A 23095-nucleotide genomic window follows, 5' to 3' on the forward strand; every position below is an offset into this window, starting at 1 on the left:
GTTCAGAGGGAAAAACAACACTGAGCTACGTGTTTGCCAAGCACTGAAATCACTGTCAAAAGTAAAAGTAAAAGCAAAAGAAAGATCATGGAACATAATAATAAATTAAGTTTATTGTGTTGTAGAATTAAAAATTGTCGCCAAAGAAAATGCAGGATTGTGCTAAGAGTGTAGTTGGAGCATTTAACTTGCTTTCAACATACACAGGTATTTTTGACACCTTACCTTTACTGACAGCATAGTCCTGCATACTGATCCAGAGGCTCCTTGCTGGCTCTTTTGTACAACCCAAGGCTAAGTCAACGTAGACTGTGATCTCTGGTCTCAGCTTATAATCAAAGGGCTTCTGTTCCTCATTTCCAGACAGGGCCACTTCTAACAAGGAGCTCATGCATTTGTCTAACAGAAGGGAAATACCAAAGAAATTAAACTCTGCAAATTTTGAGGATTACACACATCTATCTAATAGCATTTAAACCAGCTTTCACTTTCCTCTTACTTTAAAAAAAAAAAATCAAGACATGTCATTGTCCTTCCACAAATTTATCTTACATAAGGAAGTGACTTAAAATACAATCTACATAAAACCTATGGAGATTTAGATGCATTATCCAACTCTTCTTCAATAGCATAAATCTGTATCATTCATTTTACCTGAACTGCACAGCTATACATCTGCAACTACTGCCTGCACCCATTTCAAAACGCTCTGTCTTGTAAATAAGTCTTGAAGTAACCTACTCAGAACCAGAGGGGGGAAGAGGAGATGTGAACTAAGAGGAACAGGGCGCAAAGAAGCAAAAGCAAGTGCCCCATTCAGATAGGAAGGGATGACTGGAACACCATTGCTGAGTCATTAACAATTCTGGTAGATCATAAAGACTGAAGTTTGCTATTTAATAGCATTGTTTCTAATTAATAAAATATTCATTTTGCAAGTAGAATAAAATATAAGAGATTTTCCAATAATTAATATGAAAAATTGAGTCCCTGGAGTCTCTGTTAAATGCTGAACATCTAAGATTAAAACATTTCCACTTAACTCTGTGAAGTCCATAGTCTTTCACTGAGAAACTGGGATTTTTTTCTCCTGTATGCATTTCCAAGACCCTTTATAAACTACATCACATACTTAAATACCATTTTGGAACTTTTTGTATTACTACACAAATAGACAAGAATGCTGAAAGACAAACCTTAAGTACAGAGACTTATTCAAACACCATCAGAAACTGCACACCTGAACACAAATATTTACAACAACCATTAGCCACTTGCACTGAACAGCTCACCTAAATGAGGAATATCCATTTCCACTCCATCGCTGAACAGCGGGGTTTTGAGCCAGTAGGCCGTGTCCTGCTCTTCAGGGGACACTGGAGGGCCCTGTAGCATCCCCCCCAGGCAGCGCCCGATGAGCAGGGCCACTGTCCTCTCCAGGTCCACCAGCCACACCCAAGACTGGGCAGGCTGCGGCAGGGGCACGCCCGCTGGGTCGATTAGCTCAGGGCCACCTGTAAGTATTCACGGCCAGGTTAGTAACCAATGCTCAGGTGTTACAAATTCCAAAATTAATGGCAGATCTTGCTAATATTTCCCAGTTAATAGAAGATTTGCCCCTCAATCAGCAATCTTTCAACTGAAGAAACAGCAGCTAGGACACACAGATCGCTGAACATTGGAACTACAGCAGCAGCAGAGGCCACCACCATTCATGGCACAGCTGTTCATGAAGTAAAGGCTCTTTTAAACTCTGCCCAAGAACTTGCTTTGTCTAATACACACTTCTTTGTGTTCTGATAAACTATATAATTGCACTCAATTCGAGCAGAAAAAATATTTCACAGGGATATTAATACATTAAGGAAATTGAAAAGGAGATGTAGCAAGACACACAGTTTAAAAAAATAGACATCCTAAAAGGGAAAGCTAAATTACGCTACAAAAGGTGCCATTGTTTATTTTTCAGATTAAAAACATGTTTGTTATTACACTCACCATGAAGAGGCCACTGTAATTCCTGATCTTCCAAAAGGGCTGCAGCAGGCAAGAGTCTGTTGAGACGATCTAAAGGTGGGAGCAGATCCAGCAGGTAACTCAGCAAAGGCCGAGCTACTGACACTGGCAGCAGCAACAGTGAGTTGACAATCTGAGAGAGCATACTGCCAGCAGCTGATACATAAATCACATCTGCAGAGAAAAAACCAAACCTGAATTAGTTACAGTTATGGAATTATGTAAGCACAATTTAACAAGTTAAATAATTGCACCTCAGCTATCTCAGAATGTCTTAAATAATAAAGGTTGAATTGATGGGTTTATTAATATCTTACGTTAGTTACACACTTCTCAGTAATCACAATTGTACTTTTTAAAAGAGAAATCTAGAACTAATGAAACTGAAACAATAATGCACATTCTGTATTCTGTTCACATTCACATTCTGGAGAGAAGGTGAATAGAAAGGAGAATTCACATTCTCCAACCTGTACTTTCCTGCACACAAGATGTCCTATCAAAAACATGAACCAGATGCCATTCCTAGGTAGACACTTCATCTCCTCCTTTGGGGGAGATTTGGGAATGCCTACTTTATGCAGATATAGGAGAACTAAGGGATCTTTTCATTCAAATCTAAGCAAAGAAAACGTGCCCTAAGCTTACAGAGCCATCATCACTGATTTCTCCATGGACATTTACCTCTCAGTTTTTCCCCAACACTACCATTCCAAGAGCTTTCCTTAAGAAGCGTTGCAGAACGGGAATAGATATCTGTAGCATGAGGCAATAAAAGCTGAAGGTGTTTGTGAAGCAGCGCCACACTGCTGGAATTCTAGAAGGAAACAAACATAAGAATAATTCTGTAAATATATATAAGGGGGTCACTATTTAAGATCACTTTAGCTTTCAAATACACAGAAGATTTTCAGAAGGAAACTTACAATGTTCTGGTGCTTACGAATACTGAATTATTTTTTCTCTTCTAAACGCTAAAAATAAGGACACGCACCTCAGTAACACTGTTGATGTGGCAATAAGCCAGCAATTGTTTCTGCAGGGAACATAAAAGCTCATGCAGATGAGCAGGTTGGCTGTTTTCTGATGATGATGTACCTAGTAAAAATTTATCACTGTTTTTTTCCAGTTCTCCGAAGGCTTGGTCCTATTAAGACAAAAGGGGGGAAAAGATAACAATTAACTCTGCTTCAAGTGCTATAATACTTAGCTATCATCTAAAAAGAAGCATTTTTATCTTTACTATGTGCACGTGTAATGACTGGAGTAATTGGATAATGTCAAGTGGATCACGGGATAACCAAACTCAAAACTACAATTGTTTATCATGTCACAGGAGTGACTGTGGTAGCTGTCAGGTGAACATCCCTTAAAATGTTTCTTTCACATGCAGCAATGCTTTTTTATTCACCTCCCCAAGGATAACTAGATTAAAAAACTCCCTTCCTAACCTAGCCCCCAAAGCACAATGTGTTAAAATAAGTAATAATTCCTTAGGATCTGTTGTGGGCTGATGCAGAAGATGTCTCACATTAGAATCCTTCCCTGCATTATCTAGGATGATTATACAAGCACAACACAGATGGCTACTTGACTTCCTTTGGAATCCATTGGAAAAACAGAGCTGGTTTCAAGCAGCCAATTCAAGGCAGACAATTCTACCTCCCTGACTGGGGGAGGTCTAGAGAGAAGAACGAAACACTGCCACCCTGCCCTGAGGAGCTCCACACATATGCCAGTGAAGTCCAAACCTCTGATTTCTTCTGGCTGTTGTGTTTAACTGGCTGGTTGAATAAAAAGCTGAGTCAATGATTTGCTCTCACGCTCCCCTACACTTTCTAAGAACACCAATCTGGCTGACACACTGTGTTTAATAAGGCAGCTGACCTGCACTTGCTGCTCTACTACAAGGTAGTTACCCTAGTGAAGTTAATTAAACAGATTTATCTGGTGTCTGCTTATTGTTCCCTGGTGGCTGAGATTATACTGACAAACACCGCATACAATCAATTTACTTCTTGTGTTACATTTTATCTCCCAAAAAATCTGAAGCCAAAGCAAGAGCAATAAAATAATCTGATATGAGACCAGCTACATTTACATAAGGCACCTTAAACAATAAATACCACAATAGCAATATTAAAACCTATTATTAGTAGCAATATTAATACTGTTAGAGATGATTTAACTGACTTTAGTCCACTTAAAGACAAATACATGTGGCACTGCTACTTTGAATAAACAAAATGAGCATCATTTTCTTAAGATGGGGGGAGTTACCCTTCGAACTGTCAAAAATTGATTTAATAAAAAAAAATAAATTAATATAAAGCGTATACATACTGTATAAAATCCCAAGTTTCTTAGAAGAGTCTTCATTAATATTTCAGCTAGATGAGTATCCGGATGACTGCTCTGGACAGCATATGCTTGATCAGAGAGGTTTCCATAGCTGATACACAATGAGGAAGTTTCTGTGGTATCAGATGGGGAGCTATAGCCAAGCAGGGAAGCTACATGGGTGTGATCCTGCAAGCTTGTCAGAATGATGTCCAACTGCATTCTCTGAAGAAAAATGTTTAGACATAAAAATCACTCTTTGTTAATAAAGATAAAATAATGAGCTAAGAAGAAAAAACTATTGGGCATATAGTTACCCAATAAAAATATTCTAATGGGACACAGAAATAAGCTGGAGGGCTTTACCAAAATACTCCAGGTTTTCCTGAAGAACTGTACTATTAGAGAATGGAAAATTATACTGAATTAGAGTGACCATACCCAGTAAAAATCTGAGACTAAGAGAGACAGAAACTAGATTGTCCATATGGTGGGCAATGAGGTTAAGACACTGAACCAAACACTTTCTCCAGTCTGTCCTGGTTATCTGATTATTTGGGAAGACAGGTGGGGGACATACGATTTTTCTACATTGTACATAGGAAAAAGGTACAAAAAAGAACCTTGCAGTCATCTTTGCAAAGTAGGGTGAACTCCATGTAGGGAAAGCATTATACAAGTATTCATCCCAGAAAACAGTTGATTTTCTGTTACCAAGGCTTGTTAAATCAATCCAGTATTCAAAAATATCTAATCTTTAAACTAATCTGGGTACAGTACCACAGGAATTCCTAAGTTCTCTGTAGCTGACCTTCACCTGAGAAAACAAGCAGTGCTCCCTGCCTCACTCCATTCTGGCTTAGTCAGGCTACCCTACAGATTTTGTTACACAGGGTTTGCACTGCATCTCCCCAGAAACGTGCTTGCACTCAGCAAATGAGGCTCACCTCACAGCTCAAGATGTTCTCACAGAAAAACCCAAAGCAAACCACAACTGCTCCCAGGCATATTTTTAGTTGACCTTACCTGTCCTTTTGATAAGCTTTCCCATCTATCAGGACCTTGGGGTAGAAGAGAATGTAGCAATTCCATTCTCTCTCGCAATGGAGGAAGTAGCATAGTTGCTCCAACTGACAGAGTCTCAATTACAACCTAAAATTGGAGCAGCAGAAAATACTTCTTCAGTGAAGGAGGAATAATCAACTCACCTGTATCCTTAAAAAATACAGTACATCACAAATGATATATCCCAAATATCTGCTCAATTTAATATCAGAATTCTACCACGCAACAGCACACTGATCTTTTATGCTGTGATGCAAACGTGTGCGGTACACTGAAGGAGTGAAACAAGACCAACAAAAGTTGCTATTTCCTGTAAGAGTGCATCTTAAGAGAATTACTCAACCAAGTTAGTTACTCAATCCACAACAATAACATTTTAGATTCATTATTACAAGGAAGAATAATTTAAAAGCTACAAAATAAAGCAGTTTTCTGAAATTCTTATGCAAACATTCTCCTCTGCTTTCAGATCATAAAACAGTGAGGGTGACTACATTTTTTAACTTTAATGCGTAAAACTGGCAAGTCAGAATCGTTCAGAAAATCAGATAAATATTTAACTACACAGTCAGAAAAAAAAGGGAAGAGAGTAGTACAATTTTCACATGTAAACAACAAGGCATTACTTACTTCCTGAATTTCATCAGGGACAGAAGAGTCCATCAGTCTGAACAAGAGATTTCGAAGAGGACCAGCCTGCCGGCCAAGAATGCTAGTGGCTACACCTCCAGCCAGTGCAAGTGCAAGGTGATTAGAAAGCAGCTTCAAACACAATTTAAGAAAATTGTGATGTTCCCTGTAAAAGAAATACATACCTGTTAACCTCTCCTATTATTAGGATTACTCCCTTCCACTTATTTGTGCAGTAAGCTTTTAACTCTCCCTGGATTTTTCATACCAGAAAGGCAAGTAAATTCCAGCTGGGAGTTTAAGGAAACTCCTCTGAGAAACTTACTGCCAATCTGCTTAAAAAAACCTGAAACTTAAATAGAGAAGTGTATTTGTGGACAATGGTTGCAACAAACATTCACTTTCGATTAGTAGTCCCATGAATTATGAGACAAAACCATCCCAAAATACAGAAATAAACAATAATATTATGCACAGAGGGGGAAAAAACCCCAACTTTTAAGAAGTAATAAATGTAATCTTCTCTCAGAAGATTTAGGAGTACAGCAATTGGGTTAAAAACAAAGTCTGGATATTCATTTCTAGTCCTCTTAAAAAGAATTTGAGACACTGGTTACAGGAGTAAGAACTGACAACACAGAAATAGTAAATACATTTCAACTACAAAGAAAAACGTGTTTCAAAGGAAAACCCTGAAGTAAAGCATGTAATTCACTGCATAATGAAAATACATTTCAGACTAAAGATCCTGCTACATTTGAGACACTGTAAAGCTCCTCTGTTATACACAGACACTAGAGTAATTCAAAACAAATGGCACCTGAGTGAGCAGGTTTTTATGTTTGTTAAAGAACAGACTAACCAGGACTAAGCCATTCACCACTGCTGGAAAGAGAAAACAAATATAAAGATCTGTAACATGCATATGCTGGACGTACCTTGATGAAGGAAAAGGAAGAGGAGGAATTTCACTGTTAATTTTGTCACAGTAGTGCTCGAGAAAAGAACGAAGATGTGAAAAGGTACTTTCTTCAAGGTCGACACAATAGGGTCTGTGCCATGCCACAACTTGCCTGGAATCAAACATCAAAGTAAATTACCTTCTGGAAATGCTTTAACTGCTTTAATAAATTAACAGTTTAACCAGGTTGAATACACACTGCAACTAAACCGGTTTCTTTCTTAGAGCAAACTAGTCCAACTACGGCAGACCAGCTTCCTGACCCATGAAAGTATTCTCTACTCTTTTTTCTGTAAAACTCTTTACAATCAAACGCTTCACATTTATGCAGAAAAACACCTCAATGCCATAAACCTGAAGCCATATGCATTTAATCTGATTCATGCAAAGGCTGACCAGTACTCATAAAGCTGGTTTTAGTATAAATGCCAGATTAAAGACTTTGATAAAATGAAGGGAGAATTCAAAAGGGGAACTACCACTTGGTCCTATTTGAGTCTCACTATTCCCTTAGTTGATAGCTCCCTTGAAAACAGGGCATTTGAAATTCTTCTTGAATTATCCTCCAAATACTAAGTTTGTCTGTTCCTTTTGTTAATCCATACATAAAAGTTTACTGGTTTACTTCAATCACTTGCTAACATCTTTGGTGTAAAAGTATTATTTGAGTTACTGTATATTAATAACCAAGCTATTTATTTAGGTACTTATTTTTACTTTAACATGTAACTATACAGAATTTTTTTTAAATCTCTCAATGCACCTCAGTAATTTGTCTGAACTTCCCCCTTTCCCAAAGTCTCCTGATTAGTGTACTCCTTACTACACTAAAAGAAACTTCCCAAGCCATAAAAAAAAATCCCCTCAGAAGCAAAAAATAAAAAATACTGAGTTGTTTCACCTTCCCACTAACTTTTTAGTAAACATTGTCTAACTGCACGAAAGAAACACCTCTTTCCTATACAAAGAAATATCCACATCTTTGGTGCTGATACATTTTCACTTGTAACATGCAACAATTAGAGAAGATGAAGGAGGAAAGAGGAGAGGAAGAAGACTTTCCAGACTAAAACGTTACAACAAGAATGCTTGACACACATGATGTGGGAACACCTTCAGGAAATAAATGTATCCCAAAGTGGACTTGTATAAAAGAATAAAATTATATCTGTCCCAAATGTCATTGTTACCTGTCCCTTGGAAGAGCTGTCCAGGCAAGGCTATGGGATGTTCCTGCTGAAATCTGTTGAATTGCAACTCCATCTAAACCACTTACTTTCTTCGGTTTAGTAATGGGGCCAGTAGAGTTTCCCTGACCACACTGTCCCATTGAATTGTTACCCCAAGCATAAACTTCATTATCTATAAACATAAATAAAGCAGAAAACAAAAGCTGAGATACAACTGCTTTTGATCAAGAGGAGGATTATGTATTTTTACACCTTATTCTCTTTACCATGAGAAAGTGCCAAACAGTGACTGTCCCCAATGGAAATGTCAACTATTCTGGTAGCAGCCAGCTCTTCAATGAGCTTGGGTCTGAGAGCAGTTGCCTCCGAAGAGCCACAGCCAAGGCAGGCCCCGCAGCCCCACGCATAAACCTGGAGCAAACCAACCACAAAATAGACACAGGTCAGACTTCTGTTACTGGTGAGCACAACAAACAACATTCCAGCAAACCACCTGCACAATAACTGCAATTACACTTTCAACACAACTTGCACAGGACTTTCCTGACTGGAACACACATCTCATCAAGTGGGCATTCCTTCCTCCAGCCACTGAGGTGACTGGCCACAGAGCACAGCACTGGGGAGGCTGCTGCAGGAAAACAAACTGCTACAGTGAATGTTAACGTTCCAAATCTGCACTTTGAAAATGCACTGTCTCTGAGTCACAGAGCTGAGGGTGGGGAGCCCAGGTGGGTTACACACATGGAAATGCTTACTGGATTACATGCATCCATCATACCAGGAAGGGCCCCCTTTACCACCTCAACATTTACCTCCAACGTCTCCTGAGATTTTTCAGATTAGAAATAAAAGTTGTAGTTAACACCTATATTCTAATATACACATATATTTTAAAAACCTATTAAACCACCTAATCACCTGAGCGGGTTACCGTATTAAAAATTACAAGGATTTCACTGCTGTTTGTTTCTTGAATCCAATTTGATTTTATGCTGGTTACATTTATTAACCTAAAAATACTATGTTTTCTGCGACTAAGCAAGAATCTTGAAAAGCACATTTTGAATTACTCTTGTGCATTAGGTACTTCAATCTCTAATCAAGGACTTCACTTCTACTTAAGTACTAGTTGAACATCGTCCCAACAGTCAAAATAATAAATATTGAGATAATGTGAACCTACACCACCTTGTTCACCAGCTCTCGTAATTTGAGTGAAAACTTGGCTTTGCCTACCTGCCCTGTTGATGTCAAGGCAAGTGAAGACTGGCTTCCAGCACAAACTTTTCGAATAAACATTCCTTGCAAGGCTTCTATAACTTTAGGTTTATATACTCTATTTGTATCTCCATGGCCAAGTTTGCCTGCAAAAGGAGGAAACACAACTGGAAGGTATTTTCAATGGATAGACAGTAATTAAAAGTACCCCAAAAGAATTCTTTTTGGATTACCAAGAATGTCAGAGTGGATTTTTAAAATTAAAACATATTACATATTTTTAAAACTTATTCTCTTTCAATTACAGTAATTAATTGCAGACTTGAAGAAATATATATTTATTATGGACTATTTCAGAATTTAAATACTAATCCCAGGCAGTTTAAATGTAATAGTTTGTAGGATGTGAATAGCTACTGTCATATCATGAGTGAGCTTATTTGAAAGTCGTCAGCACATTTTTTCCAGAATTGTTCATCCATTCACTGACCTTTCTGTGCTGTGAAACCCCTCCCCTGCTGAAAATCCTTTTTTAAACCCCATAATCTTGCAGGTGAATTTCAAATATTGTATTTAGATTTTATAAAAATCCTTTCCTTGAACAGCTACCAAATGAGTAATAAAAACCACAACCAAACTGCAAGGAGTACTAAAACTATGAGGCAGATGGAATAAGACAAAAATTACTACCAAAACATTAGTTTTACCTACCATTGTCTCCTCCTCCAAACGACCACACTGTTCTCCCATCTTTAGACAGAGCTATTGTGTGTGAACTGCCACAGGAAACCTCTCCTACATTGCTAATATCTTTTACTAAAGTTGGAATGTTGCGGCTGTTGCTGTCACCATGACCTAAGGAAAAATGAAAAAAGTATTTTCTTTTTGTGAAGATTTAAGTTCTATTTTGTTTTGCAATCTTAAGATTTTGCAAATTTCATGTGTACTGCAGTCATCACAAATGATGATTTCTGCCCACTTTTGGTAAGATTCATAGTAAGGTTTGGAAGACATCTGTGGTAAAGTTAAACATTTAATCTTTATGACATACTCCAGAGCACCTGTTCGTATCTCACTGCTTCTGAAACTTATGACTATTTTCTACCTAGCTGAAAAGAAATAAGAAGAATTGCTAGTACAACTGCCTTTAATACCAGCTGATTAGGTAGCTAGACTTCCCAATACCGGGCAGCAGGTATCCTGCACAGCATGAGGAAGCTGCAATAAGGGCACTTTGCCACTCCCATCAATACTGCACAGACAGGACAGATCAGTCCCTCAGCTGCCTTTAGACAGCCACAGTTCTAACGGGTCCTTTCTGCAGAAACCAAATACATTACAGTTATCACCTACTTTATAAAAAATTTTATTTCTACTAAACTACTAAACTAAATTCTGTGGACATGGAAGAAAAATAGAGAAGAGAGGAAAATTAATACCACTGGTATCCATAACTGATTAAATACGAACAACTCCCTATAACTTAATGAAACGTTACTTTTTAGCTGTGTGCTGGAACATTGCACACTCCAAGACCCCCCCAAAAACATCCAAACTCCATATTAATCTAAAACTCAAGGAGAACGTTTCCACAATTCCCACCAAAATTCCAGTTAAACCTCCAACACAGAGTTCTTAACAACAGGGATAACACTCAGAACTTCTACTGATGCCCTTGAAAGCTGTAACTGTTAAACACTGTTCTCATCTTCCACCCCTGCCACTTGCCTGCTTTCACCCCTCTATACTTGGTGACTATGGCACTCAAAGAAGAGAAAACAGAAGGGAACTAAAGCCCAACTTGAAACAATTTTCTATGCAAAACCTGTTGGTTCAACTGAATCTACTTAAGAAGGGTGGTTTTATACCAGGCATAGCATAGCAGCTGTACAGCAAAGATGATGAAACAGACAAGTGAACTTGAAGCACACAGTATACAGGGTTTCTTGTTTTGGTTAAAACTAACTTTTTAGATGTATTACAGTAAAAAGACACTAAGCCATTATGGCAACTTAACATCAAGTATCCTTATCAGAATCAGACTCTTGATACTATTAGCCAGTTACGGCTAACCATTCAAAGAATCATTCTACCATCACACTAGATGAGGTTTATCTAGAAATCCAGTTTATTTAAAATGTCTACTGTTTACATTCCAGCGGCATTAGCAACCATATAGTCTTAGGAATGAATAAAAGCAGCTTGCCTTGAAATGAAAAATCTTAAAAAACTTTGTAAAATTAACTGCATTAAAAACTTTTAAGAGTCTTCTGCACTGGTCACCTGTATGCACACACCTGAGTACATGTATATGGGTACACAGAGGGGACAATTAGAGGACAAAGTAAATAGATGTATAAAATCATTACTAGACACAGGAACTTTTCCAAAAGCATCTCAAGAAATTTTCAAATTACCTAATCTTCCAAAGTCTCCTTCTCCCCATGTGTACAGCTCTCCATCTTCTGTAACAGCAGCACTGTGCCTGTAGCCTGCTGACACACACACTACCACCTACATTACACACAAAAAGAAAGATTAAGTTTTTACACAAATCAGTAGGAAGTCTGAAAGCTTGGGAGAGTCAAGTTTCAGAAGGAGTCTACATAAACTAACTTGTTCATTCCCGTGGATCAAGTACATACAATCTTTGCAATCTTTTCTATTTATATGACAAGGGGAAGTAAGTCCATAAAAAGGCACGTTTATATGTAAAACTGCTAATGATTTATTTATCAAGTAGCTTTAACATCATGATATTTTATATATTTCAAACTTTACACAACATCCCTACTGAACAGAAATAAAACAGGTGCTCTACTATACAAAACATACCTTTCCTTGCAGGGGACCCTGAATAAGTTTGGGATATTTCTGCGTTGAACTATTTCCATGTCCCAGTTTTCCGTAGTCACCGTCACCCCAGCTGAAGACTTCCCCTTCTGTTGTAAATGCTAAAGTGTGACCATCAGATCCTTTTGAAGATGACACCTTTTTAATAGACCTATGAGGCTCAAAAGTCAATTTTTTCAATGTGGACTGATTATTGGAGTCTCCCAGTCCCAGTCTCCCATAGCTGCCTTTCCCACAGGCTCTAACAGAACCATCCGTAGAAATGACAAATGTACAATATTGTCCAGCTTCAATCTACAAAGAGAAAAAAGTACAGAGAAATGCAGAGATTAGATAAATCAAAAATTCACATATAGGTCTAGAAGTCTGTATTTTTAAACAGAATTTCAGGTTTCTTCATATAACATAATGTAAAAATTAAAAACAATTTGGACTTCAGCAAGCAGTAGAACCAAAATTATTGGAAAATATTTTATGATTAAATCTATTTTCATGACTAAAATATGTAAACAGCGATTATTTTATCCTTATCTCTTCTACAGACTACAGAACTTGTGCTGCATTCAGATCTCCCAAACTCATGGCTGGAAATCTTAACTTTTTTAAAGCAAAAAAGACAAAGTAACAGCTTGATAGAACACTGTAGGTTTTGCTTAATTTTAATCAGTACCTAGTGGTAACATTACAGAAATATGCCAAATGCTAAAAATCCACTCACTTGAGACTACGCATTTTAATTACGTGAACATCTAAGAAATAAGATTAAAAGCTTTTAAGAAAATATGGACTTGCCCCTATTGGGAAGTCAGCGCTCGGCTGAGGAATGTCCCAACTGCTAATGGACTAACACAGAAATAATTCCCTATAGGAATCTTAACACAGCAGAAGTGCAGAGCAGGTTCCATCTGAAGCATAAAAGCACATCATAAAACAGCCCCATTTAACAGGAATTAATGTCTTCATCTAGATAATCCTACAACAATCATCAATGAAGGCTAAGTGGAAAAATCACATAAATCTGTTGTAGAGTTGTATACAGAACTATTAAAAGAGTAACCCATTCATTCGGATCATGCATTCCATTCTTGTGTATTAGTCTTCTGAATGTTTTGAAAGTTTTCTGAATGGATAAACTTGTTTTATGATTTCCAGTCATGCAGCCCACTGGAATACAAAATACATCAGTGACGTCCATAGAAACTATTTCAGAAAACGCACCTAAATTGTCTAGTGACCAAAAAAGTGCTTTTACTTAAGTAAACACTGCAAAACCAATATAGTACCAGAAAAGCAAACTATTATATTCTGGGTCACACATCAGTTGCAACTGCAGAATCTGTGACTGAGAGCAGAAAGAGCATGCACACTGATTTCAGAAAGCTTGCTAAGGCTGCTGTGTCAGCAGCTAGCCCAGTTTGAAGTTTTAGACTTGGCAATCTTGGGTGTGAAAACCACCAGTGGAAAAGAAGATGGAGTAGTTAAGACACCTTTTAACCAACATTAAAAAAACTAACAACAACAAAAAACAAACCAACAAAATCAAACCCACCCAAACAACTACAGGCAACTGAACTTGTCTCCACAGAGCAAGTCAGGTCATTCTTGTTACATGGATATTTATCTGTGTGTCATTAGAAACAAACCAGAATGTTTTTCCCGGGCATCAATAAAAGTAGCAAGATACTCACAGTAAAATAACGTGTGACCAGTTCTGAGCATCATCCCTTCATTACAACTTGACACACAGAAATAAAGTACTATCTTTCAATTTTATACTGTGACTATGAAGCTGCTGAATGTTACATAATGTACCACTAATAAATGTCACTCACCGTCTGTGCATCAGAAAAACTTGGAGCAAGCTTGGGTTGAAGTATTTTCTCTTGAGTTCCTTCTACCAGCTGATGACTGCTGTTACTGCCCCACACATACACTTCACAGGTCTCCGACACAATGGGAGCATCTCCCGTTTGAATGCTGTCAGGGCTAGCACATGTCCTAGAATAGTCTGAAGCCATTCGACAAACCTGTTCAAACCAGAGATTTATTACACAGTAACATTTTATACTTCTTCCTATACAGTCACGATGTTGAATACAGCTTTAACTGCCCCTCAACGTGGTAACTGCCTAAAATACAAATCACAATGACCACATCATTAGCTTGCCCAAATGACTGTTTCACTACATCTTAGTTTTTCAATGTTTTTTTCACCTCTTCTGCCCCAGAATAATTTGGCCAAGACTGGACTATGGCCACATGTGCACACCAATCACATGTTTGAAGGGGAAGTAAACTACAATAACTTAAAAAGTTTTTTCAAGACATACCTCTTCAAATAAGCACAGAGCTGCCTCATACAGAGAACATAAGCCATCAGATGTTCTGGTTGGCTCTCTCCACTGACTTCGATCAGCAGATGATCCCTGCAACGTTTAAATGTTGTTATTAGGAGAAGCACACTTCCAATACAGCAACAGTCCACCTGAACAAAATACATTAGGGATTTGTTCTTATAGCTAAGCAGAAATGAATGGCTCTTTCTATAAGCATAAGTACACTACCTCTCTCCTGAGCTGTGATATCTGCATACACTTTAGGAAAACCAAACTGTCACAAGTGCTAGTCCAACATTGTTACTGATTCAGTTTTGTGAAAGTATCTGTGTTTAGAGTTAATTTCTCCTAATACTATATTGTAATGAAATGCAAGTTATTTGTGTTTAAAGTGATAATTATTTTGAAATTACTGCTAACAATTAATGTTTACATATCTTTCATATTTTGGTCTCTAATTGTATATATAGCCCAAAACCAACAACAAATAAAGTTGCCCATCAGGACATTTAATCCAACTCAGATACTCCCACTGCCATGCTCTTCTCACGGACTCCATTCTTTAAAAAGATTTTTTAGATCTTCTTTAGAATCTTTTTTAGATTTTAAGGTTTATGTTTATTAATAAGCACTATAAGCTTGAAAGAAAAGAACGACCACTTGAGGGGAAAAAGTCATTCCCTGTTTCAGTCTGAGCACATGAAGCAGAAGCTTGGAACAGCTTCCGACTGCATACTGTGCAGTAATTTCATACCTTTAAAAGTAATATTCATCTAGGACCAGAAGTAAGCGCTCAACATACAAAACAGTGTGCCACACTTCCAATTTAGCTCATTTTCTTACCACATTAATTTCTGAGCATCAGCAAAACTGCTGAACATCCTGAAGATGTATAAGCAGAGGCCCAGGTGAATTAGGGAGTAGGAACGTCCAATAAAAATAACAGGAAACAAGGTGTGTTATAAAACTTTGAAATTTCTAACTTTTTTTGCTATGAACTTAAATGTACAAGTCCAAGTGGATCAAGTATGTCCTCAATTCTTTCCCTGAAGTTAAAGCATAACACTAAAAATGACAACACAGAGATTATTTACCATTTCATCTTTACCTATGAGGAAGCAGGTGGGCAGGAAGGGAAAGAAAGAGATGGTGGAAATACAGGGGAAAATAATTCACAAAAAGCCCCCTAACATACTCAGCAAACTGGCATTCGGTGTGGAGAAACTATTCAATTAAGAGTGCAACCACACTGCAGTGCAGAAAGACCAAAGCTGGTTATACCTACCAGAGATCGTCGCATCTGGGTCAATATACTCATAAAGCAATCAAAGCTGATCATCCCTTCTGGACTTTGCAGCAACTTGGTTTTCTCCATGGTGTTTACTACAGCTGAAGCACCTAAAGCCATTTCTATCCATTCAAGAAGGTATCTCAAGGCACCTCGTTGGGCAGCCAAACCAAGAAGCAACTCAGAAGCTAATCTACGACCTAAAGTATCTGCCCCAGAGTTCGGAATCGTTACTCCTTTAAGAAAAGCTGTTACTTGTGACAAACAATCCAAACCCATTGGTGGAATCTTGCTTTCATTTGCTAGAGATAAAGGTGGTAAAGAGCTCACAACTTCTATTGCAGTATGGATAACATCATTGCAAAGACTGAGGCCAGGTCCTGCCGCAGGCATCATCCAGCTTTGTCTCAGCAGTGCAAACAACAAGCTCAATCCAGTCCGAACTCCCATTTCTATGAGTGCGTCTGTACTTGACCTTGGGCGTTCACTGACAGAGTGCACATCCGTGGATCCAGAACTGCTTTCTGGTGAATGCTGTTGCTGTTTCACCTTACCCTTATCGTGGTATTTATTAGAAAGTGCATAGAAGACACGCTGCAGCACAAGGAGACGCTTTCGAAGAGCTCCAGCAAATGGAGAGTCTGAGCACACCATCTTTGCCAGTGCCAGCTGGCTGCTAAGAAGTGCATCCAAGTAGTGGTCCTGTTCATCACTAGATAGAGATTCCCGCTCAAAATCTGGTAACTGAGGTCCTTTGAGGCACAGAACCTGCTGGGGCAATGGCACTACTTCTTTATTGCTAACTAACTTAGCATACAAGACAGAAACTCCCTCCCTTGTTGCAATAGATTCACTGTCTTCTGTGATCCAGGAGCTGTTTAGGTGTTCAAGCCATTTCAGCTTCACAGGTGGGACCATAGCTGCCATGCTGGTTTACTTCTTTGCCATTAGTCCTGAAGATGAAAAAAACTGTCAATAGGTGTGCAACGTTATCTACAGATCTTATTACTCACAGCAGGACAAATCCAAATAATCCTTTCAGAAGGAAAGCAGCAAAAGATTAACCACCAAGAATTACCAAAGTTTCACCATCTGACCTACATGTTTGTGCAACTTACTTAACATGATGTAAGAATTTTAGCGTAAGTCAGTCTACATTTTCTAAATCCATATGCACAAAAATTCACACAAAGCAAATTTAATTCTGCTAAGTGACATGAACAGCATTTAACAGATAAGGCAATTTAAGATTTAGATGTCAAGAACCACAAAGGTGCAGGGCTGATAAACGTATCTCAGCACTATGATGATTTATGTCTGCAGGATCATCCACGTAATGGTATGATATTTTGCTATTATATGTGAATAAAAGATCATAATTACAAAAACATACACTGAGTTCGAAAAATTTCTCACATACAAGAGCATGGACTGACCACAACTAGTTGAGTCCAGACTTCTTCTAAGTCTATGTCTGAGAAAATTTTTAAAAATTAAAAAATTAAAAGAACATTCTGATCCCAAAGAGACACTCGAGTTACTAATTTTAATGCTGGTAGCATTTAGAACTTCAGTTTCTTCAAGAGGATTCTTGATGTCAAGTCTAAATTTTGCCAAGCTAATTTATAGCTTAATATGCAAAGAGGCCTCTTCAAAGGGACTGTTTTCAAACTGCTCATTTTAAAAGAATTTTCTTTAAAGTAATGCTTTATCTCCTATTGTACAAAACAGATTTGTTTAATTCCTGTTTATAATCATTAACCATGAGTTACATAGGTTCTGATTGATCACTTTCTGTTCTTTGACCCTTTAAGTCCTAATGTATTACAGTTTCACCAAAAAGTACTATAATTTCTTGAAGGAGAGTTTTGTGTCCTTTGGTAGTAGTGTGAGCCCTATTTGATCTAATTTCAAACTAAACCCCTGGGGGTGGAGGGAGTCTCTGCCATGCAGTGAAAGCCAGTGTTGCTGCCATGCCATGCTTGTAGGGAAATGGGTTACAGGCAGTGCAACTCGGTCCTCGTTTTTTCTTGACATTTCACACTCAAAAAACATAAAATTAAAAATATAAAGAACTACAGCTCTTCTGCCAATATATCTGCCCAAAAAGCACATTGTGTGCTATTAATCACCTGCTTTTATTTCAGCCAAATTTTCCCAACAATAGATTAGTATCTTCATAAAAAGCTTTATGTGAGCCCCAGTGAGCCTTATCCAAGTAACTTCTGTTGCACTACAGCAGACCCTTACCCAGGTCTATCCCACAGAAACTGGAGCCACAGCTGGTAAGTACCATTCAGAGCAGCAAGCATTCCTTGCATTTCATACAAGACACACCTGTCTACTCACACCACAAAACTCCCCAACAGCTCAGCCTCCAAGTGACACAGACAGGTACTATTACACTCAGGACCCTGTTTACTAAGAAAGGGCAACACTGTCTCACTTGTCAGAAAGGATTTGCTAACTACCATTTGATCCTAATAGAAACTGTAAGGCCAATTAATGAAAACGTCCAAACTCTGGTCTTACCTGATGGAGTTTGCACCTTCTCAAGCAAGAGGTAAAACATGGGGATGTAACTCCATTAAGAAGTTCCCTGAACAGACTCATTCATGGGCTTTATGTTATGCTTTCACCAGCTACTCTTCTTTCAGAAACTTCAAAATGTGATCATGTACCTCAAAGGTGCAAATACTGCTGCTTTTCCTGAAAACTGATAGATTTTTTCCCTCCTGCCCTTGTATGCGTCTCCAAAAATAGAGACTGAATCTTGAAACTGAGCTCTTAGCAGCGCCCTAGTCTCCTACTGCAGCTTTTGCAAGAAATACATTGGTCCACCTTGAAAATAACATTCAGCTTCATGTGACAGGCAGAAAGCTTTAACCAGACACTGCTGGTAATCCTGGAAATGCGCTCTGAATGCAAATCTAAATGATCTCTGTCTCTGCATGAACAACTACAGATCACTGAAGTTACACAGAAACCAGGTAACAGTGGTAGCACAATGCATAGGTAAGGTTTACTTCCTCCAGCTCATTGCCACAAACACAAGGTTTATAATTGCCCAGAGCCTGGACACGAACATCTCATTTCTTTTTAGGGCAGGCAAAAAGAAAATACATTTGGCTTTGAAAACTCAAGTGAATGCTCACTGCTGTTTCACTATATCTGACCACTGCAGGGTCAGGTGAACATGTGGAAGGTACCAAGTGTGCAGGGTGGGCCAGTCCCACAGGGTGCAGGCCTACACACTTTCTGAACACGCTGATCACATGGCCAAGCACAAAGGGACAAGCCAGAAGCATGTGACAAGAGGAGAAAAGTACTTTTCTTTCATCATCATAAACTTAAAACCATCTAAATGTATAGCAACAGCTTTAATCAAGTATTTCAACACTGGAAAACTTAAAACACATCAAACTCAAGTGCCCAGAACTTTCTGGGATTTCTATGAAAAAAAAAAAATTTTAAAAGCCCAGCTCCCCTGCCCTTATTCTTTCCTTTCTCCTCCTGCTCCTCAGGGAAAAAAAGAAAAAGTAAACTGTGAGGATGTGGAACACAACTTATTTGTCATATCTTTTAGAACCACAGTTCCTGTTGAGGAAATCAGCATTTTGGGGGAGTAAATGTTCACAAATATTTTACTGTTGCCAACTGGTAAGTCAACTAAAATGGGACTCAAAACTCATAGCTGAACAAGGATTCCAACAATGTTACTAAATTTAACACCTATTTCAAAAGCTTACTCCAGGGAACAGTGGGGACAAAATGTATACATCAAACCCTAAAAGCCAAGTTCTATGCATCCTGGATGATGAATTTTTCTTTCAGAATAGCAGTGGCAGCAACTTGAGCTGCAGGGGAAGACGTATGAAGGTAACTAAGCCTGCCTTCAGAGCTTGTTCGTCCTGAGAACCACAGCCAGTGCTGCAGCTGAACTCAAGGAACGGCTCGGGTTCATCAAATCCTCTACTGGAATATGTGCACAAACACAGGGAGAGCTGTTGTTAGCCATCACTGCACTGGACGCCAACTATTGTTTGTTTCTCTTACATCAGATGAAAGGGAATGTGAGGAAAAGAATTTTAAAATGAAACCTGTGAAAACACGGGAAATATAATTAGGGAAGGCTTTTGCCTGAGCTAAGAGGAGAGTAAAACACTTAAATTATGGAAGAAAATATGCCTGAGAGAGCTCTCTTTTAAATGTTACAAGAAACATGGAAATTACCTGCAGCAGAGACAAAGGTTGTTTTTCCTTTTATCAGACCACTGCTTTAAGTGCACCTGAAGGCGAACCTGTAACTTCCAAAGCTGAATCCCACTGCACACTGAATGTTGCATCCCCTGGGTTTCAGACTCTGTCTCTTCAAGCTCAAAAGTCAAAACCAGGTACTTCCTCTGTTGTTCATGGCTTTCCCCATTATGTAAACAATTACACCAAACAGCCAAACTACCACTTGAATTCTAAGCTCAAAATCAAGTCTCCACATCTTGCAGTAACTAGTAAGCATAGATGGGAGGTAATAGGATGCACTTCAAATTAAAAGAAATCAACTTACAAAAAACCCCTAATAATTCTGAAACTGTAGTAATTGATTGGCATGCATTTCCACACAGCCAAGAACTCAAAGAAAGTTGATGACAAATTTCATTACCCCTTTATCCATATATTTCTGTTCCTCTATTTAGTTAGACGATGATTTTTAAGAAGTTTTGGCTTAAATGTACTTGCTGCACTTAAGGAAAAAATAAACGCAAAACCAAGAGCGTGCAAATGCTTGTCAGCAAGACAGAGTAAACACTAATAATAATTGATACACTTAAGGTCTTCCGTTCTGAGTTAAAATATAGGGAAAAAAGAGGAAAGTTGTCATATTTCAGGGAAAGTATGCAGTCTTCAGTGGCCTAGCAAACAATTTTTAAAAATTTAAAGTATTCTGTGTTATTAAAGAGTTTGTTTTTTCTTAAATAGGAATTAATTCAGCCTGAAACCACCAGCTAATTTTTACAGGTCACTTAAAATGTTAATTTTTGTGGTGTAAGCTTGCCTACAATAACTAATAAATCACATGTATTAAAGTGCGAAAGGCCTGTTGCAAGTCATTATTAAATACAACAGACTACTGGGCATATTAAAATTAAGTTTATATCACTAATCGAATAGGCCAAACAGCCAATTCTTTTACTGAGAAAAACTGCATCTTTTCTAAGGAAAAAGAACTATTCCCCTATCTCAAATAAGAATAAAATAAGAGACTGGAGGTGCATCTAACTATATTTACAAGTTATTTCCATGAAACAGGAATAAGAGATAAACTATGAATGCTGTTTCTTCCTTTTCTCTGCCACCCCAGCAATTTAAACACAGAAACAGAAAGAGGAACTTGATCTTGTCATTAATCACAGCTTGCTTATTTTATATATAAAATACCAAGTCACTGACTGCATGGATGACTAACACCTTAATGTAAAACTGACCAGGAGATACAACAGAATAGGTATTCCACTACAGACATTTCAATATTTTTTATATATACATATATACATGTGTATATATATATATACACACACATCTATATTGGCATTCATATTAGATACTACAAAAATCTCACTGTTTCATGCATATGTGTCTGAAGCAGAAGTAATCTTTCTGTAACAATTATTTATTATAAGTGAAATAATTCTTGCAAAGTGTTACAGTTGACACCAAAGCGAAATTACCAAGAAAATTATGGAGAATGTATTTCTGTGTTTATATAACGTGTCATACAAAAGGTAAAACATAATTGAAAAGTAACAGTAGATTTTCCAGCCACTTACCACCATCTCCTAAAATCGCTACAGAAAGAGTAGATTTTTCTAGAAAGGGAACAAAGCAAACACTGAAGATTTCTCAAAAATCCACCTGGTTGGCTCAGACATGAAGACTGTCAAACTCTAAGAACAAGTATTTTTTTCAGATTTTTACTACAGCTTCAGGAAACCAAGAAGTATTTAGGTCTTCTCACTTTGAGGGAAGTGGGACAGCTTTGATCACCTTCAAATGTAAGAATAAGAACTCACTAAAGAGGAAAAAAACATTACTAAAGAAGTTAGTAAGGGAAGTTCTTGACTGCAACACAAAGGACTGAGGAATTTGGAAACTGCCCCAGATACTCTTATACTCCAAGGGCACAGGGGGAAATGAGAATAATTTACAAAGGACTTCAGCATGGGGTTGAAGGTTAAAGTCTGTAAGGTTATAAAGATCTTGTTTCTGAGTCCAGCAGGAAAGATGGGTCTTGGACAGAATATATACACTTCCCTGAAGGAATTTCCATAGTCCTTCCTTTTCCATGTCAGCTCGGAAATTATGGGAGATACTGGAATTTTTCACCCAAGAACCACCTACATGCAGCCAACAAATTTGTCCTAACAGAAGTAAACAGGAAGCTCCCTTCTAGGGTTTAGATTAAAAAAAACTCCTCCAAAGTTGCTGTACATAGATCTAAGAGAAAGATTGCTGGGACAATTTAAAGAAAGGTGGAGACTGGGCAGAAGCTGTACAGTGTGGCTACATCACACTCTGTAGCTCATTTTGAGGGAGAAACAGGAAAATAAAGAACAGCTCTAGGCAATTCCAGAGAGGTAACACTAAATTCCTGCAGGAAGAGATGTAAGTATGAAAGTCGAGACAAGAGAAAAACAGAGGGGTTTATGTTTTGTTTAAAAGAAAGCTGTAGAAAAGATCCTTAAAAAGTCTAAGACAGGATTATTGCCTTGCTATTTTAAGAAGTAGAGAGTGTAACAGCACAGTTTCCCCACAAAACGTGTTTTGCTTTTTCAGTCCATAGCGCACACACTCAGCTTATCAACAGAGAGAAACATGTGGAGGGGAAGAGCTGATTTTAGGGCCCATTTTTTTCTTTTTTCCCCAAAACAGCATCATCTCCAACACAGTGGCTCTACCTCATTGCCAAATGCAAGTAATCACTGGTATTCAAGCAATAATAATACAGGTCCACAGATAAGGAGGAAGAAGGTGCAACTGCTGCTCAGGCTGTGGAAAGGAAAATGTGAACAATCAGCTCAGAAATGTAGGTAAATCTCAAAGCACAGTGATTTCCCACTGCTTGTACAAATTTGAATCTTCCTGCTTAATTGTTATTTTACAGCTTTGTGCTTTCCTCCCTGTACAAGGCCAAAGAAGT

The 23095-nt window shown here is 38.0% G+C and overlaps 1 protein-coding gene across 10 annotated transcripts in view; it reads right to left on the bottom strand.

Annotated features, from left to right (window-relative positions):
- The window catches only part of HERC1 (HECT and RLD domain containing E3 ubiquitin protein ligase family member 1), a 102721-nt gene that overhangs the window by 53347 nt on the left and 26279 nt on the right, over positions 1-23095 (bottom strand). For all 10 annotated transcript variants that reach the window (XM_020583506.2, XM_020583505.2, XM_039557582.1 and 7 more), the window contains exons 2-19: positions 15898-16853; positions 14607-14702; positions 14109-14303; positions 12259-12570; positions 11841-11937; positions 10135-10278; positions 9442-9569; positions 8469-8613; positions 8203-8374; positions 6990-7124; positions 6052-6217; positions 5383-5508; positions 4360-4581; positions 3011-3163; positions 2701-2833; positions 1999-2190; positions 1293-1514; positions 226-399 (exon numbers count right to left, since the gene is read on the bottom strand). In XM_020583506.2, coding sequence (XP_020439095.1) covers positions 226-399; positions 1293-1514; positions 1999-2190; positions 2701-2833; positions 3011-3163; positions 4360-4581; positions 5383-5508; positions 6052-6217; positions 6990-7124; positions 8203-8374; positions 8469-8613; positions 9442-9569; positions 10135-10278; positions 11841-11937; positions 12259-12570; positions 14109-14303; positions 14607-14702; positions 15898-16827 — 3742 coding nt within the window. In that variant the 5' untranslated portion in view covers positions 16828-16853. The remainder of the gene's footprint in view (positions 1-225; positions 400-1292; positions 1515-1998; positions 2191-2700; positions 2834-3010; positions 3164-4359; positions 4582-5382; positions 5509-6051; positions 6218-6989; positions 7125-8202; positions 8375-8468; positions 8614-9441; positions 9570-10134; positions 10279-11840; positions 11938-12258; positions 12571-14108; positions 14304-14606; positions 14703-15897; positions 16854-23095) is intronic.

Source organism: Corvus cornix, chromosome 10 (assembly GCF_000738735.6).
Source record: "Corvus cornix cornix isolate S_Up_H32 chromosome 10, ASM73873v5, whole genome shotgun sequence".
Classification (NCBI taxonomy): domain Eukaryota; kingdom Metazoa; phylum Chordata; class Aves; order Passeriformes; family Corvidae; genus Corvus; species Corvus cornix.